Source organism: Schistocerca nitens, chromosome 9, assembly GCF_023898315.1.
Source record: "Schistocerca nitens isolate TAMUIC-IGC-003100 chromosome 9, iqSchNite1.1, whole genome shotgun sequence".
NCBI lineage: Eukaryota > Metazoa > Arthropoda > Insecta > Orthoptera > Acrididae > Schistocerca > Schistocerca nitens.
This window is the reverse complement of record NC_064622.1, coordinates 100,454,825-100,473,601: the sequence shown is the minus strand read 5'-3', so window position 1 is coordinate 100,473,601 and position 18,777 is coordinate 100,454,825. Positions and strand designations below refer to the sequence as shown.

The window sequence follows — 18,777 nt, the reverse complement described above, 5'->3', positions numbered from 1 at the left end:
CGCTACACCTAAGTATTTATATGTGTTGGTCAGTTCCAACAGTGACTCATTGGTATTATAGTCATAGGATACTATGTTTTTTTCCTTTTGTGGTGTGCAAAATTTTACATTTCTGGACATGTAGAGCAAGTTGCCTATCTCTACACCATGTTCACATCATATCGAGATCTGATTGAATATTAATGCCCCTTCTCTCAGATGTACTTCATTATAGATAACTGCATCATCAGCATAGAGCCTGACTTTACTATTGATATTGCCTGCAAGGTCATTAATATCCAATGTGAACAGCAATGGTCCCATCACACTCCCTGAGGTACATCCGAAGTTAGTTCTACATCTGACAATGACTCTCAATCCAAGACAAAATGCTGTGTCCTACCTACTTAAAAAGTCCTCTATCCAGTCACAAATTTCACCTGATACCCCACATGAACATACTTTTGACAATAAGCATAGGTGTGGTGCTGAGTCAAATGCTTTTTGGAAATCAAGAAACACTGTATCTGCCTAGTTGCCTTGATCCAAAGTTTTCAGTATGTCATGTGTACAAAAGTGTGAGTTGGGTTTCACATGATCAATGTTTTTGAAATCCATGCTACTTGGCATTGAGGAAGTCTTTCTGTTCAAGATACCTCGTTATGTTTGAGCACAGAATGTGTTCGAAGATTTTACAGCAAATCGATGTCAAGGATATTGGATGGAAGTTTTGTGGATCATTTCTGCTACCCTTCTCGTAGACAGATATGACCTGTGCCTTTTCCAAGAAATGGGTATGGTTTTTGTTCAAGGGATCTATGAGAGATTATAGTTAGAAGAGGGGCTAACTCAGCCAAAAATTCATTATAGAATCGGACAGGGATTCCATTGGAGCATGGAGCTTTGTTCAGTTTTAGTGATTTCAGTTGTTTCTCAGTACCACTAACACCAATACTTACATCTTTCATCTTCTCAGTGGTACAAGGATTAATTTGGGACAGTTCTCCTGGGTTTTCCTTTGTAAAGGAACATTTGAAAATGGAGTTAAGATTTCCAGCATTTGCTTTGCCACCCTCAATTTCAATTCCTGTCTCAGTTGCTAGGGACTGGACACTAACTTTGGTGCCACTGACAGCCTTTACATATGGCCAGAATTTCTTTGCATTTTGTGAAATGTCATTTGACAGTGTTCTGCTGTGGTAGTCATTGAAGGCATCATGCATTCTCTCTTGACAGCCAAATGCATTTCATTCAGCATCTATCTATCTATAGCCCTACGCTTTGTTTTACACCTATTATGTAGTAATCTCTGTTAGAAGTTTCTTTGCAGTTTCTGTATACCATGGAAGTTCCCTCCCATTATGAACTATTCTACTGGGTACATATCTATCCAGTGCATGGTCAACTATTCTTTTAAACTTGAGCCAGAGTTCCTCTACGTGCTCCTGACCTATGCTGAAAGCTTCAGGTTCCTCATTGATATATGACACTACTGATTTTTTATATCTTGCTGCTTATTTTAGTTGGCCTTTGTACTTTGGTTATCTTTGTCGCCACAACCGCATCATGGTCAATGATACCTGTTTTGGTGTGGACATCCTCAAAGAGGTCAGGTCTGTTTGTTGCCATTAGATACAATATATTTCGATGATAAGTGGGGTCCTAACTGTCTGTTCTAGGTCATTTCCAGTGAAGGCATTCAGTAAAGTTTCACAGGATGTCTTATCATGCCCACCGCTAACAAAACTGTAATTTTCCCAATTAATTATTGGATGATTAATGTCTCAACCAATGATTACAGTGTGATTTGCGAACTTACATACAAATGAACTGAGGTGTTCTTTAAAGTTTTCAGTTACATAAGTAAGAATATGAGTCCAGTAGGCTATAGAAGGATCCAATTATAATTTTATGCTCATCCCTGATACTGAGTCTTGTCCGAACAATCTCACATGCAGCTTCAGTTTCTATCTCAGTGGACACCACTTCCATTGCCCATTTGCCTATCCTTTCAATATACACTTAAACTTTCCCCCAGAATCTCACTCCTATCAATTTCAGGTTTCAGCCAGTTTTCTGTACCACGTATTATGTGAGCTTCACCGCTTTTCATGAGCACTTTGAACTCTTGACACTTTGTTGCAAGTGCTTCTGCATTCACCGTTAGGATTTTAATATTCTCACCAATGGGAGGTATTTCTTTCTGTCTTACACTGACACATCCGGGTTTCATACAGCTATCGTTATCTTGGTTGGATAGAGTGTCACCTAATCTACAGAACCCTTGTGCACACTCCACACACACAGTCAGCTACCTGAGTAGCAGCCTCTGACATGCAGTGTGCACCTGACCTATTTAGGGGGATCCTACAGTTCTCAACCCTATGACGCAAGTCCAGGAAGTCACAGAACCTTCAAACTCTATGGTTTAGTCTTTCCACCCGATTCAGAATTAAAGGGTGTCGATCAGTTCTGAGGACAATGCTGCAAAGTGTGAGCTTTGTTGAAACTCCATACGCAAGGCTAGTATTTGCAACCTTCTCTTCCAATTAATGAAATTACCCCAGAATGACCTCGGAGCCCAGACAACAGTGTCACTTGTTGCAATGTGTGTCACTATCTGCAGTTGGTTGCAACCTGTTCCCTCTATGGCTGCCAGAACAGCCTCTCAACATGTTGAGTTAGAACCCATGGCGTACACACCGAGTGCATCTGGTGTCCTTTCCTATCCCTTGCTGCCATTTCCCTAAGGTGTACCATCATTTGCCGAACATTTGGACTGTCAACGATTATTAGACCCACCCTTTTGTATTTGCCTCCTCCTTACACTGGACACAACAGGTTTCCCCAATAGGTGAAGTGAGTCTGACTGGCTCAGTTCCAGTTTCAGTGAAAGATAGCACCTCAAACTTGTTGGTTAGAGGGTTCGGTACAACATGCTGAGTCCTCCTTGGTCCCATCCAGCAGGTACAGGTCACCTAGTTCTACCATTGACAAGCTGCTCACAATTAGGTGGACTGGTAATGACAAATCCTGTACTTTCAGCAGAGGAGATAGGATCCACAAGAGAGGATAGTACTTGTGGTACCTCTGGTAAATGTATCACCGGTACATGACTCTTAGGGGCTTGTCCAACACACCAATTTGCAGCAGGTGCCAGTCGTTTGATAGTGGTGAGGGCGATTTCCAGCTGCTTATGAATTTCAACCAACTCATCACTTGTTTGAGAACAGAATTTACAGTGGGGCTGCATTTTGGCTGGTGCATACAAGACAGTGAACAAACAACTTTAAATTAAACCTGCTGATTATCTTTTAGTTTGTTGAGCTAAAAAGTTGTTAACGCCCCATAAGAATTGGTGCAGATACAACAAAATGAGATTTCTATTAAGGCAACATGGAAACCTATGGTAAAAATTACTAGTTTCCTAAAATACACGAACTGCAGAAAATGAGTAAGTGGTTTCTGAGCTTCAGAGAAATTGAGCTGTGTAAAAGGTACACACTAAGATGTAAATATTAAATAAGGAAGTCATTCGTATAGCTAACCTATAAATTTCTTACATTATATTTAGCAAATTCCAGTTAGTTGTGAAATTGGTGTGTTTTCTTTTTATTTATTTTGTAAAATTAATAATGTATTGCTTTAATGTAAAAAACACAATTTGTTTACTTTTATGAGATGTATCTCTAGCATACTGATTGCAAAATACTGTAGTGTATGAAAGAAAGTAGTGTAAGCAAAAATAGCAGAAATTTAAAGGGGAAAGCTGGAATAGGTTGCTGTTCATGAATTTAATTAATATTTTAATGATATCAGGAAGTCGTAGATGAAAAATAAGTAACTAATGAGATGGCATACGATCAGTCACATTTACAAGGAAGCATTTTACAACAGATAGGCACGTAACAAGCCCATGACAGTGGTCTGCTTCTTGAATCTATCTTCTGTAGCTAACACTGCTGCACCATAATGTGTGTGTGTGTGTTTATGCACCATGCACTGGAATTCAAAGGAAGTAGATCTTTATGGCATTTTTCTCCTCCATTTGATGTGTCCTGTGAATTGTATAAATTATGTTCCAAGCATATGATTTCGTGAATAGCATTAGAGAAATCAAAGGATCGTTACTCAAAGTTTTGATTTCATCTGCAGTGTGAAGAAAAGATGGACTCTGTCCAGCTGGAATTTACATACCTCCTGACATCACAGCTGGATTCACAGAGGCTTTATTTTGAAGATAAACTAGCTCATATAGAGCAGCAAGCGTACTTGGAGGTAAGACTGAGATGAGTTTCAGTGTATTTAAGGAAGTCAATAATTTGTACTTGTTTGATGTTCAGTTACCCATACTTGAAAGCATTATTACAAATAATTAAATTAGATTTTGTGTAGTTACTGCCAGTTGAAATAGGAGACATTTTGAAGGTGGATGTGTCTTTTTATTTAGGCATCTGAACTGAAGGAAAAGGTCAGTAAACTTTCTGAGGAAAATGCTCGGCTCCAGACAAAGTTGGTAACCCTGACACGAGAGAAACAAGCTATGGATAAAAAGGTAATGTTGCAGTACACATTTCACTTGAAACATTTCAGAATATTGGTTATATGCAACAAGGATGAAGGTCACTCAGTACATCCTTAATTTGGAGGGGGGGGGGAGGGGGGCACTGGAGTCAAATCTGCTGAATATGGTGGATATTGCAATAATTCAAACTTTAATTGCATAAATTTGGCCAAAGAAACCGTGCAGGTGTGCACTCAGGTATTGTCATCATGGAAGAGGGTCTATTTCAAATGAGGACTTCTTCCTTGATTTCTTCGCTCAACCAGTGCAATAACGACACATAGTACTCTCCAGTTACTGTTTGCCCCCATATTTCAAGTAATTTTTCCATGTTGCGAAATAAATGCAAACATGTTGCTTCAATCAGCTGGGACATTGAAACCAAATGATGTATACAGCTGCAACTTTATCTACCCTCTAGTGACAGATGAGGCTTACTACCAACAAACTGTTTCGATTGGACTGGATTGGATTGATGGAGATAAAGGGACCAAACTGCAATGTCATCAGTCCATCAATCCTTTGGTGTCAAGCTGGGAATAGTCCCCAGAGAGGAAGGACGCAAAAGATAAATCCTAATGAAGCATATTATATCCAAGAATCAAGAGAACAAAGAGATAGAAGCAAGTGGAAGTGAGACACGTGTAACAAGGTGAAGAGGGAGAGTTGTCCTACCCAGAAAGCAGCAGGCACTTTATGCATGGGAGAGGCATTATCTGCATTATACCGATGCTTCCACACCCTTCTTTACCAAAAGAAAACTAGCTAGATGGACAAGTTGATATAATCTCAGGAAAGAGAACAATGATGACAAGACATCAAACCAACTACAGATGGAAAAGAAGAAGAAGAATTAAAAAGGAGGGAAGGGTAGGAGCCATGTCCCTCCTGGTTTGGAGCAGGTGACAGGACACCTCTCCAATCCCTCAAGCAGCCGGCAAGGCCAATGTGCCCTAAGCCATGGAGACGAGGAAAAATCACTTTCATGGTTAAAACGTAAAACCAGATCAACCACTTTGGCATCAGTCCACAAACACCAGAGATAACTTGTCAGAAAGTTGAAGGTTTCATTGTAAGGTGGCCAAATTGGGGCACTCCAATAAGATATGGGCCACTGTCAGATGGGCACCATACCGACGAGGGGGGGGGGGGGCTATTGTCGGAGAATGTGGCTAATGTGAAGCCGTTAAAGAAAATTGATTTCTTGCAAGAAGCACAAAGGGAAGACTGCCACATGTTCATAGTCTCATTTATGGTGTGTACTTTACCAATTTATATTCCAAGCCTCCAACGATTGATGGCAGAGAGTCGACTGAATGTCCACTTCTGGTGCCCCGTCTCATGCTTGTGGCTAGCTTGACCAACCGGTTAGCATGTTTGTTCCCTGGGATCCCCACATGTCCAGGGTACATACGAAGATGACTGACCATCCAACTTGCTGCATGTCATAAAGGAATCCTGGATAGTCTCAACAAATGGATGCTGAGGGTAGCACTGGTTAACAGCCTGAAGACTGCTCAGGGAGTCACTGCCGATTAAGAATATCTCTCTGGTGTAAGAACAAAAGTGGCTGAAGGCTCGAACCGTGGCCATGCAGTGAATACACTGCAGCCGTTCGGCAGGGAGCGTAGTTCTCTGCACTCTGCTTGTACGTAGGAAAAACAGTTCATCTGTTGCCATAAAGCCATCAGAGTTCACCTCTGAGTCCAGAAATCCATCAAGGATGCCCAGGAACAGGCAGCAAAAAGCCATAGGATCTACAGAGTCTTTCAGTGTAAAAAATAGGCTGAGACAGATCTGAGGATGGGGTGTACACCATGCAGGTATACGTGATTTCTCCCAGAGAAGAGATAATAGTGGGGAATAGGTTTCTTGAAAGTACTAATTAGATGTTAATTTCTTGAAAGTATGACTGGCGTGTCAGTACATTGAGTCTGAAGGTCTTTTGGGGCTGTTCCAGGGTAGTTCTTGTCAAGACCATTCTACTGCTGAAAATTTGGTCTGCCTGGAATCTGCTATCTGCTGAGCTTTAGCCCAGCAGCAATGTATTATCATAACTTGCAAAAGGCATGGTGTCATCACATACTCATTACCCTACATGAGTGTGGTCTCCAGGACCCACTCCTGATATTTGTCCAGAACTTCTTGCCGCCCCACCATACATTCTCGGTTCAAGTTAGAGCGGTTCTCTTTTTCTAGTGGCGACCATTGGTCTAGCTGCAGTTGTGGGGTCGACACTGTTGCCCTCCCTGTATGCTGATGATGTTTGCAGCTACTATTGCTCCTCAACTGTGGATGTTGCTGAGCACTACCTTCAGGGTGCCATATAAAAGAGGTGGGCCTAGGCTCTCAACCATGGCTTCCTCTTTCCGCCCTCAAGACAGGTGTAAAATTTTTAAAGTGTGTGCCCAAAGATAGAACCAACAAAGAGAAGGAAATACGAAGCAAGATTCAAGTTAAAAGGTCATAAAGCAGCTAAAGAATCAAAACAGTTTTGTTGCAGCAAAGGCTTTTGCTATAACAGAGAAGTTAGTAAGAGACTGATGAAAGATTGGAGATGCTTTTTTAAAAAATGCCAAACAGTGTTCCTCTCCTCATAGAACAGCTTGCTGGCCAAGTTCAGAAAATTGTGTTGCAGAATGGATGCAAGACCAGAGGCAGAATTATTATGTTGTAACAAGAAAAATGGTTAGGGTTTATGCATTGAAGTTGTCACGAGCCAATCTGAAGCAAGGCAAAGAATTTAAAGAAACAGTACGTTGGTGCAGTCGTTTCATAAGCAGAAAAAAATATGGTAATAGGCAGAAAACAAAAATTGCACAAAAGTTACTGAAACATCTTCACAATAAAGTTCCGAGTTTCATAAGTTTATTATTTGTATGAGGCAAAAACATAACTTTCCACTATCTCATATTGGAAATATGGATGAAATACTGATGAACTTCAATATGGTAAACATCAGAACTGTGGAAACAAAAGGCATAAAAACTGTTCAAGTCATAAGTACAGGTCAGGAAAACACTAGTTTTATGTAGTGTTAACATGCATGGAAGATGGAACAAATCTTATACCTGTGGTCATTTTCAAGCAGGAAACCATTCCTAAAATAAAATTTTCACCAGGCATTGTGGATGGAAAATGTGTGGCAGAGGCGACCAGGTGCTCTACTAAATCAATCAAGTTTGCTGGTGTGGGATATGTTTCACAGTCACATAACTGAGAACACCAAAAATCACGTAGCACGAAGCAATACTAAGATTGCTGTTACACCAGGTGCTAAACCTTTAGGCATTTCTGTGAATAAACTATTCAAATGGAGCAACTGGATGATACATGGCAAAAAGTATATGAAAGGTGGAGCTATGCGGGCTGCATCACTTGACGTTTTGTGTGATTTCGTGATCAAATCATGGGAAAAAATTACAGTGGAATCAGTGATCAAATGCTTCAAGATGTGTGAGATTTCCAGTGCTATGTATGGCACTGAGGACAATTTGTTATGTAATACTGACAACAAAGCGAAAGTTGATTCACAAGGTGCAGAATGGGACTCATGTGACAAGCTGCTCAACAACCAAAGTGAGGATGTACTCAAGGAGCTGCTTTTCTTAAATAATGATTGTGAGGATTTTGCAGCATTTTAAATGCATTGATGAGTGATTTATTTTAAAATAGTTTTAATTTATATACATTTCAATCTAGGTTTTATGTTTGTTGTATAAGATGACCCTGATTTTGCATGCCTTTTTTTTATGCTTCAATTATCATGTTATCTGCGAAAATACACGGTACTTAATGAGTTCAAAGTTAGTGTTCCCCCCACGTGTTTGAAATGGGTGCGACCCCTCTTCACAGACTGGCCCAACTGCCACACATTTATGTTCCCATAATTATACGAGTACACCATTTTTCACAACTGTAGCTTTCATTTTTGTACGTCAGCATCCTAGTACTTAAACACTAGTAGCCCCTCCTCTTATTTGCAGTTGGTGGCACTTGAAGATGAAGCTTTATGCATCAAAACTGGTCATGGAATAAATTAAGAAATTACTGACAACTGAAGTGCTTTTTTACTGTATAAACATGTGTCCAAATCACATGCATTTGTAGCACTGCATCAGAGGAGGAACACACAGCTGGACATTGGTAGTGCTGCACCATTATCTGGACCTTCTCAAGCAATGGGTCATCTTCAGATGCTAAGATGAATGATCCAGTCTTTTGATTCCAGTGGACATAATGAACAAAATGCACACTCCATTGCTCCAAATTGGCAAGTTATTCATCATCAGTATGTTATAGGCAACCACTGTGGAAGATGATTCCCTGCACTATACTAATACCATTATGGGGAGTTTTAGTTATGGGAATGTCGTCCAGCTTCTCACAGGTGAGTAGTGCTCGTGACTTCCAGGGGAGCCTGTTTTAACGAAGGCGGAGCCACTTTTCATTTTTATTTTTGGGATTGCTGCTATTTCCCCAAATCTGGAAGTATTTCTTGACCCGTCTCTGAACCTAATGTTCCTCCCACAGTCTAGACAAGAAAGAAAACATTTGGGGGTCACACCTCTCTGCATTGTAATAAGTCCTACCTTCAGAAAAGACTGCTATGGCTTTACAGCCACCAGCAGAAGAAAATTTAATTCACTTCACCACTCCAGACAAAGACCACCAAGTCACAGCAACATTTACATAGCCAGTAAACCATTGGCTGGAGTCACCATGCCACAATCATGACAGGCACATACTTTCTGGCTAATGTGAGGAGTTTTCAGCTCAGCACCAACAGTGTGATCCCTGAGTGGTCGGGGGCTAGCACCTTGCAGGCAGTTAATGACCCCCCCCCCCCCCCACACACACACACACACACACACACACACACACACACACACACACTGGAATGGTTACCATGCTGGGTTTTGGGCTTAGTATCTTTGCAAGGAAGGAAGAGTTCAAAGAGAGATAGGTTCAAAAGGTTGAATATACGCCGCAGGGTGACCTCCTGCACTTCTGTAAAATTTGCAAAAGAAATAGTAGGTCAAACCCACCAAGGGGACCACATAGTTAAGAGTGAAAAGTTGTAGAATGCCAGAAGGGTTCACCTGTTTTCAAATCAATGGGTGATCTTCACGGTGAGTATCAGTCTGTCCTTTTCCTAATACTGTTGATATTTCAACCTGGACTTTCCATTTTTTAAGTAAACTGTTTATTATTTCAAAAGTAATCGCCATAACCATTAATACATATATCCAATTGTGAGAAAAGACGGTCAGTGCATTCATGGAAAAATGTTTGCAGTTGCCTGCAGAACCAAATTGTATCCTGGTGTGCGCCGCTCCATCCCAAGCAAATCAATGGCCACAAATGTCTTTCTTCACATGAACAAAATATAGAAATCACATGGGGAGAAAGTGGGACTGTATAGATGATGTGAAATTTCTCCCCACCAGAACAGTCAAAACAAACTTGAAAGCATGTAGACTGCCCACAAGTGTTTTGACTACATGCAGATGTTCCGCTGGGAAACTTTAACTCATCCTCCATACAGCCCCATCCTCTACCCTGTAGTAACCTGTGGGACTGTCTCCATGGTACATCACATACACCTTCACACTTTGTAAGCATTGAGGGTACAAAGATGGCACCTAGAAACCAATAAGTACACTTGTGTTACCATTGTTCATGATTTCGGTCCCACCACTGAGTTTTTGGCAAATAATTCCAGCATTTTTGTTAAACCTATGGAGACAACCCTGCAGGCACAGTATACTTTTATGTTAGCATTTGCTTGAACTATGGTCCACTTAGAGAAACTGATGCAGTTGTAGCTCATTGTATCAGTGGAATTAAAACATCTTACCACCCAGTTCATCTTCCAGATTTCACTTTCATTTGCTATGAATGCCTCGCATCATCAAAGACAAGATCCCAAGGGATTTTGCAAATTGTTATAGTGAATTCAACCTTTTTTCCTCATACTTAGATATGATTAGCAATTTCTTAGCAGCTGTAAATAGTTCCTTTTGTTTTTTGTGCATCCATTGCACAAATCACTAAACGCTTTACTTTGCATGAATGAAAATACATGTATAGTTCCCTCAACGTGTACTCTGCCAGAACTGGGTGGGCGTTTGGAGGATACAGACTACTGTATTGCTTGAGGAATGTGGTCAGCGGCTGTTGCTGGGCGGGAGGTATCCTTTTTCTAACAGTTTTCCTTGTGCTGCTGCTGAGTCGAACATTATGTATGAGCAGGCTCAGGTACGGCCAATGGCCTTGCCACAGTGGTAACACCGGTTCCTGTCAGATCACCGAAGTTGAGCACTGTTGGACTGGGCTAGCACTTGGGTGGGTGACCATCTGGTCTATCGAGAGCTGTTGGCAAGTGGGGTGCACTCAGCCCTTGTGAGGCAAACTGAGGAGCTATTTGATTGAGAAGTAGCGGATACTGTCTCGTAAACTGACATACGGCCGGGAGAGCGGTGTGCTGACCACATGCCCCTCCATATCTGCACCCAGTGATGCCTGTGGGCTGAGGATGACACAGCAGCCGGTTGGTACCATTGGGCCTTCATGGTCTGTTCGGTCAGTGTCTAGGCTCATGTATGAGCCTCCTGGCACTTCTCAAAGGTGTGCTACTGATTGGAAGACATTGCATCTTTTTAAATAAATAAAAAAGAGTGTGTGAGAGAGAGAGAAGAGAGAGAAAACTTCTTTATGTAAGCTCTTACTGAAGTGTATGTGAGATTGATGTGGAATAATATTTTACCTGGGAAAGGGCTTTAAACGGAAGTGTCTTAATGATTTACTGTGTAAGAGTTTAGTTACTTAACTGATGTTTTCACCTTATCCAAAATTGTAACTGATCATTACCCATTACATCTTATTATTTTTTCTGCCAAATATTATTCTAGCCAGCAATTTAGATGTATTTATAATTTTAATCTTAACCCCCTTTTAATACTTCCAAGACCATGAGACTCATCCTTTCAAACAATGGAAAATCGAGGATAGAATAATGACAATGTTGTGAAAAACCTGTGCCATGCGGATCCTTCCTACCAACACAAGCTTTTCAGAATTGTGCAGGTGGGAACTCTTCCTGCAATATATCCTATATGACATAACCACTTGGGGAAACTGCATCATGATAATGGTCCCACTCACACCTCAATGCTTGTTTGTGATTTTTTGGCAAAAAACTAAACCATTATTTTGCCTCACCCACCGTATTTGCCTGACATGGCCACCTGCAATTTCTTTCTATACCCGAGGCAGAAGGAACCATGTAAGGACATCGTTTTCCTCCATTGGTGAGATAAAAACAGAATCACTGAAGGAGTTGAACACCATAAAGAAAAGTGAGTTCCAGGAGTGCTTTCAAGATTGGAAAAAGCGCTGGCACAAGTCTAGTATATCTGAGGGGTATTCTTGTTGATGTTGATGAATAAATTCCTGTTACTCTTTGAGCACGCCTCATATGTGTTCTGTTATGACTTTGGAGTAACCTGTGGCTCTGGCTCCAGTGATCAAAGGCTTCTTCCTTTGTAATAATACATGACATACATCATCACATTTTGTAGACACAGAGGGAACAATGATGATACCTAGAAACTAACAAGTTCACTTATGTCACTTTTTTTTCACAATTTCGGCCGCATGCCACTTACTTTTTTGCAGATGATTCCAGCATGTGCCTTAACCCGTTAACGCGTGAATTAATTTCTAGATGAAAGATGAAAATGAAACATCATGGTGCTTTAGAGGTACCCACAACATTCACGAGAATGCGGCACTTGTCAGAATTATTGGTAGCTTCATCAAGAAATGGCATCTACCAGCACTGGCATTCAGAAACAGTTAACCCTCCAACTATTAGCATAGCATTGGTAAGATGTGAATTTGAGACACTTGGCATTAAGGGGATAAACTTTTGCACATATTAGTTTCTAGGTGTCATCTTTGTTCCCTCAGAGTTTACAAAGTGTGATGTGTTATGACAGAGGAAGAAGCCTTTGATCACTCCAGTCGTAACACAACACATATATGCCAAATGAATGAAAGAAATTCACCTTATGATGGAGGTTTAAACCTTCGAAATGCATTGTGGAAATAAATAAACAGTGACTGCTGACAGTAAATGCGATGTTTCATTCAACATTACTGTCATCATTATTAAAGTGTAACCAAAGGATGTTCGCATTTAAAATTTCAGTAAAGTAACTGACAAGTATGCGCAACAGCATCTCAATATCTCAGTGTTTCTCAGATGAATGCTTTAAAATTAAACTGTAAACTGTCTATAATGTCATTACAAAATAGGATTTCAGATAACTAAAATCAAACATGACAGGTGAAGAAACATTTTGTTGCTAATGTAATAAGCAACCACGTTCCATTAATTTAAAAGAAAAGCCTACGTTGATAAAATAACGTTACCTAAAAAAGCTGTTCACCATTTTATTCTGTTGCACAATTTTCAGTGCAGATTGTTATAACAACATATGAGTGGCACAGACATTTACGCGTTAATGACAAGGGATTTCAGATTAATTCCGTATTTCTGGATTGCTTTTGACACTGTACCACACAAGCGGCTTGTAGTGAAATTGCGTGGTTATGGAATATCGTCTCAGTTATGTTATTTCCTGTCAGGGAGGTCACAGTTCATAGTAGTTGATGGAAAGTCATCGAGTAAAACACAAGTGATTTCTGGCATTCCCCAAGGTAGTGTTATAGGCCCCTTGCTGTTCCTTATCTATCTAAATGATTTGGGGGACAATCTGAGCAGCTGTCTTAGGTTGTTTGCAGATGACACTCTCATTTATTGATTAATAAAATCATCAGAAGATCAAAACAAATCACTAAACGATTTAGGAAAGATATCTGTGTGGTGCGAAAATTGGCAATTGACCCTAAATAACAACAAGTGTGAGGTCATCCATATGAGTGCTAAATGAAATCCGTTAAACTTCAGTTACACGATAAATCAGTCAAATCTACAGGCCGTAAATTCTACTAAATACCTAGGAGTTACAATTACGAACAACTTAAATTGGAAGGAACACATAGAAAATGTTGTGGAGAATGCTAACCAAAGGCTGTGTTTTATTGGCAGGACACTTGAAAAATGTAACAGATCTACTAAAGAGACTGCCTACACTATGCTTGTCTGTCCTCTTTTAGAATCCTGCTGCGTGGTGTGGGATCCTTACCAGATGGGATTGACTGAGTACATTGAGAAAGTTCAAAGAAGAGCAGCACGTTTTGTATTATTGCGAAATAGGGGTGAGAGTGTCACTTAAATGATACAGGATTTGGGGTGGACATCATTAAATCAAAGGCATGTTTCATTGCAGCGGAATTTTCTCACGAAATTCCAATCACCAATTTTGTCCTCCGAATGTGAAAATATTTTATTGACACTGACATACATGGGGAGAAATGATCACCATGATAAACAAGGGAAATCAGAACTCGTATGAAAAGATATAGATGTTCATTCTTTCTGCGTGCTATATCAGTTTGGAATAATAGAGATTTGTGAAGGTGGTTCAACGAACCCTCTGCCAGGCACTTAAATGTGATTTGCAGAGTATCCATGTAGATGTAGATATGTATTAATAAATTCTTTAAAATGACTCCTCCTGTTTACATTCTGTGTTTTCACTTCTACAAATTCATTACTTCTCTTTGATCCATATTTGGTTTCAGCCAAATAAAAGCTGGACCAGCACTATTACAGTTGTGCTATCTCTCTCCTATTCTCCCCCGTAAGTCACTATGGCAGCAGTCTATGTTCTTGCGATGTAACTTTCCTAATTTTTTTTTTTATACAGGACACTAAAATGTGCATGATGAAATTGAGACAAAATCTCACTACTCAAAATACATTTCACATTGACTAGGTGAGGTGGCACAGTGGTTAGCACATTGGACTCGCATTCAGAAGGATGGCAGTTCAAACCCACGCTCGGCCATACTGATTTAGATTTTCCCTGATTTCCGTAAATCACTTCAGGCAACTGCTGGGATGGTTCCTTTGAAAGGGCACAGCCCATTTACTTCCTCATCCTTCCCTAATCCAATGGGACCGATCACCTCACTGTTTGGTCCTCTTCCCCACACCAACCAACATTTCTCTGAAATTAGTTGAGATCGTTATTTCAGAACAGTGGCACTCTGAATTGACGGTGACTGATTACTGCATTGACAGTTTTGCATTATCAGATACTGAAATTTGAAAAAGAGAAAGTTAACGTTGACTGCTTCATTCATATATGTGTGTGACAATGAATTACCTTACAGTTCTTAGTCACTCTACAAAGAGAAGACAAGAACTGAGCTTCACTGAGGTAGTCCACACTGTGTCTGTATTAAGTGCAAAATTGTCTCACATTCAGTATTTGGTGTTCTTTCTTTTCCAGCTATCTCAAGCGAATGCTCGAGCAGTAGCGGCAAGAGCTGAGCTCCTGGAGGAACGCCAGATGGGAAAAGCATTGCGAGAAAATCAGGCTGCCTGGCAGGACAAATTCCAGCAGCTGGAGAAACAGTTTTCAACTTACCGAGAAGAAAAGGATAAGGTTCGTTTATGTATCAGATAAGTAACAGGCTAGTAGCATCAGTTTTTTATTTTGAATGGTTAGTTGTTTTTGTACTGTTGTTCCTTTAATTTTTTGGTATATTTCATAGAGGTATAATATTATTGCTCATTTTCATTCAGTGTGTGTATGCATGCAAGGAATCTGCTTGTCTCTTCTTTCTCTTTTCAGTAAAATTTTAAACACAATTTAATTTTCAAAGTGATCAAAATAGCCATTAAGGTCATGAAACCGTGTATTTATTTTATTCATTGTGAGAGAAAAGTGATATGATACGATGTATGTACCAGCTCAGTGCAAAATTCTATACTGAAACCAAGCTGAGATTGAGTTTTTAACTAAAAGAAGTGCTTCACAGATAGTGTTATCTTTTGTGGTGTCTTCCTGTGCAAGGCAGCTATTGATGGATTGTGCTAAATACTTGCTGAATACATCACCATACTGCATTGCAGGAGGCACCTGAAACAAACATTTAACTCTGCCAGCAGCATTTAACTTATAAATATCCTCCTCCTCCTCGATAGGCAGTCGGTCTAGTAATTTACAATTATGAAACAGTGGCTTGTACCATCACACATTCTTGTTGTCCCCCCCCCCCCTCCCCGCCGCCCCCTTTCCTTAAGAGGTGGATTTACATTTGCTAGTCTCATTATTTAGTCAAGTCACTGAAAAGGGACTTTTGATGTGATTGGTTGACAATATTTATTTGGGTATCCAGCTGATGTGTTGATTCCAATTTTTGCTTGATATTTTGATGGCTGGCCGAGTCTCTTTGTTGGATATTGCAATTGGAAGTATCATTGGTGTCATACCGCTATTTATATGCCAAGTTTAGATAGTGGCATCTACTGCACCATTTGCATCGTTTTGTTCCACAAAACATATACAACTTATGTTTTCAACTAACAGATGACATGGCCAGCATAATCTTGATAATTGGGGTCTGGATCCCAAGCTTTTATAAAATTGAAAACCCCAAGTACTGTTTAGTACATTTTGCAACCCTCTTATATTGACACACTGTAATTGTACGGCACAATATCTAGTTAAATGAGATATGAAGAGATCAGTATTGTGCTCCAGGCTGCAAGTTATTTTTCATGTGTAATCTCACTTGCAATACTAATTTTGTTGCTATAATTTGTAGGAACTTGCTGAGGTACGTGAGCAACTGAGAGATGTAATGTTCTACCTTGAAGCCCAGAAGCAGATATCAGAGTCGTCAGACCGTGACGAAATAGCAGAGGGGCAAATAGTTGTGCCCGAGCCATCTACAGCAGCTTCTCGTGGAGGAAGCACAGCCGGCCGACATGGTCGGCATAGGCGCAAGCATCGCTAACTCGAGACTTTTGCTGCATTTTGGGACCATTTGTGTACTTTAAGTTGTGTTTCTTATCATCTGTTAAGTGTTGCATCAGATGATGTATTTATAACAACTGAAGATGATGCCTGTTGCTCTCATGTCCCTTCTTATATTGCAAAACAGTGATCCCCCACTACGCAATGTGATTTACTTAAGTTTTCATTATGTACTTGAGTAAATCTGTTTCCTACAATTTGAGGGCCTATAAATTATAACTGATCTTGAAAATTACTTCTAGCCTTCATGCATACTGCAGCATACAGCTTGATATTATGAATGTGATTACAACTTTCAATTTTCTGCACGATAGAGAGGACTACACACAGTTGTGGGGAAAAAGCACTAACATTTGTGTCGAAACTATGTGTAAAATAAAATAATCAAGGAAAACATTTTACTGCCCTTTTAATATCCAAATTAAAGTTAGGACAGTTGTTGGTGTTGTAACAACTCTGCTGCTCGTAAGTTCCATTTTTTAATCCTATGATAAAAGCTTACTGTGATATATTTATTGATAATAACTGTTGCTATTCAAGCATAAGTAGCTGTAAAAGATTTCCTTCTGAGATGATGTATATCGAAATACAAGTGTTAAAAGAAAAGCTATGTAAAATACTGCAAAGATCTAGATTGTTGGTTCAGACTTGTTCTAAGTGGAGGAAGTGTTAGTCATTTGTTGCCATCAATATACAAATTTAAAGTTCATGGACTCAAACTAGCTAACTGAAATGGTCTCTCCATAGTCACGGAGGAAAATGAAAACTACGCTTCACGTCCATGAGATCATTTAGTTACTCCATGCATTATAAAGATGCAATTTCTTTTCTGAATGCATGTATACTGTACCATTTAACTTTGTTAGTTCCCTCTTGATATACAGAAAGTTTTGATTCTTCATCTAGCTTACAGTAAGGTTTATTAAGGAGCTTCAAGCCCATTGTACTTGTGTACTGCTACTTACCCTGATGTTGCACATTTTTAAATTAACAGAAAACAATCTGTATCTCAACTGCAGTAGGGTTTACTATAACAGAAATATTATGTATTGTGTACATTATTATAAATTGTCTTACTGCATGTAGTTCTCTTCAGGACTGTGTAGTATAGGTATTATTATGTATTTATCATTTATCATATGTAAATAATGTGAGGCCCTGGATGTTTTGTACGTGTAAAAGTTTTAGAAAAAAAATAAAATCTTATTCTCAGTTTGCATTAGTTCTTGCAATTGTTATAATTGTTTGGGACTCTAACTGCATTCTAAATCATTAAAGCCTCTGATAATGTCTGCAGTATTGAAAGGCAACATGTTAGGCAGAGAATTATGCCCATAAAACAAATATCAGTAATAATTATAAGTTTTGTTACAACAGTCAAGTTTTTTCCTCCAGTAGCCTGTTTGCCCAGTTTTGTATATTCTGAATGTGGTGATATGTAATCATAATGCTTCTACAAATAGGAGAAAGTTAACAGATGACTTCCTGGCAACAGCAAGTCATGTGGTGTAGACCTGCCCTGACATGGAACACAAGGAGCTACCAGTGACACTTACCAGGCAGGCAGTGTAAACATAAGTACAACCAGCATAAAGAAAGGCTCTGTTCACACCTGTAGAGCAACTGAATAAGTGCATGCATTACCTGTGTTGATTATTTGGCCATTCAAAGCTGCATCTATGTGGCAGCTGACTATCTCAGAGGCAGCCAATCAGACCTACATTTACATCTGTACTCTGTGAAGTGTGTGGTAGGAAATATGTCCCACTGTACCAGTTATTAGGGCTTTTTCTTGTTTCACTCATGTTTGGAGCAAGGGAATGTTTAAATGCCTGTATGTGCTGTAATTAACGTAATCTTGTCTTCGCGATCCCTATGAGTGTGATGTGTATGAAGTTCTAATGTATTCCTAGACATCATATGAAGCTGGTGTTTGAAACTTTGTCAGTAGACTTCCTCAGGGTACTTTCTGTCTCACTTAAAGCATTCTCAGTTCAGTTCCTTCAACATCTCTGTGATACTCTCCCATAGATCAAACAAACTTGTGACCATTCTTGCTGCCCTTCTCAGTATATGTTCAATATTCCATGCTAGTCCTATTTGGTGCAAGTTTGTAAGCAGTCTCCTTTGTAATCTGATTGCACTTCACTAGTATTCTACCAATAAATTGAAGTCTGCTACCTGCTTTACCCACAACTGAGCATGTCTGTTCATTCCACTCATGTCCCTTCAAAGTGTTACAACCAAGTATTTGAATTTACAGATTCCAACTGT

General features: G+C 39.7%; 1 protein-coding gene and 1 pseudogene across 1 annotated transcript in view; both read left to right on the top strand.

Annotated features, from left to right (window-relative positions):
• Nucleotides 1–17,674, top strand: part of LOC126204431 (BRCA1-associated protein) — a 158,933-nt gene extending 141,259 nt beyond the window's left edge. The window contains exons 8-11 of the mRNA XM_049938821.1: nt 4,135–4,257; nt 4,430–4,534; nt 14,971–15,126; nt 16,292–17,674. Coding sequence (XP_049794778.1) covers nt 4,135–4,257; nt 4,430–4,534; nt 14,971–15,126; nt 16,292–16,483 — 576 coding nt within the window. The 3' untranslated portion in view covers nt 16,484–17,674. The remainder of the gene's footprint in view (nt 1–4,134; nt 4,258–4,429; nt 4,535–14,970; nt 15,127–16,291) is intronic.
• LOC126204601 (5S ribosomal RNA) lies at nt 10,810–10,927 on the top strand (annotated as a pseudogene).
• Nucleotides 17,675–18,777: the final 1,103 nt, after the last annotated feature.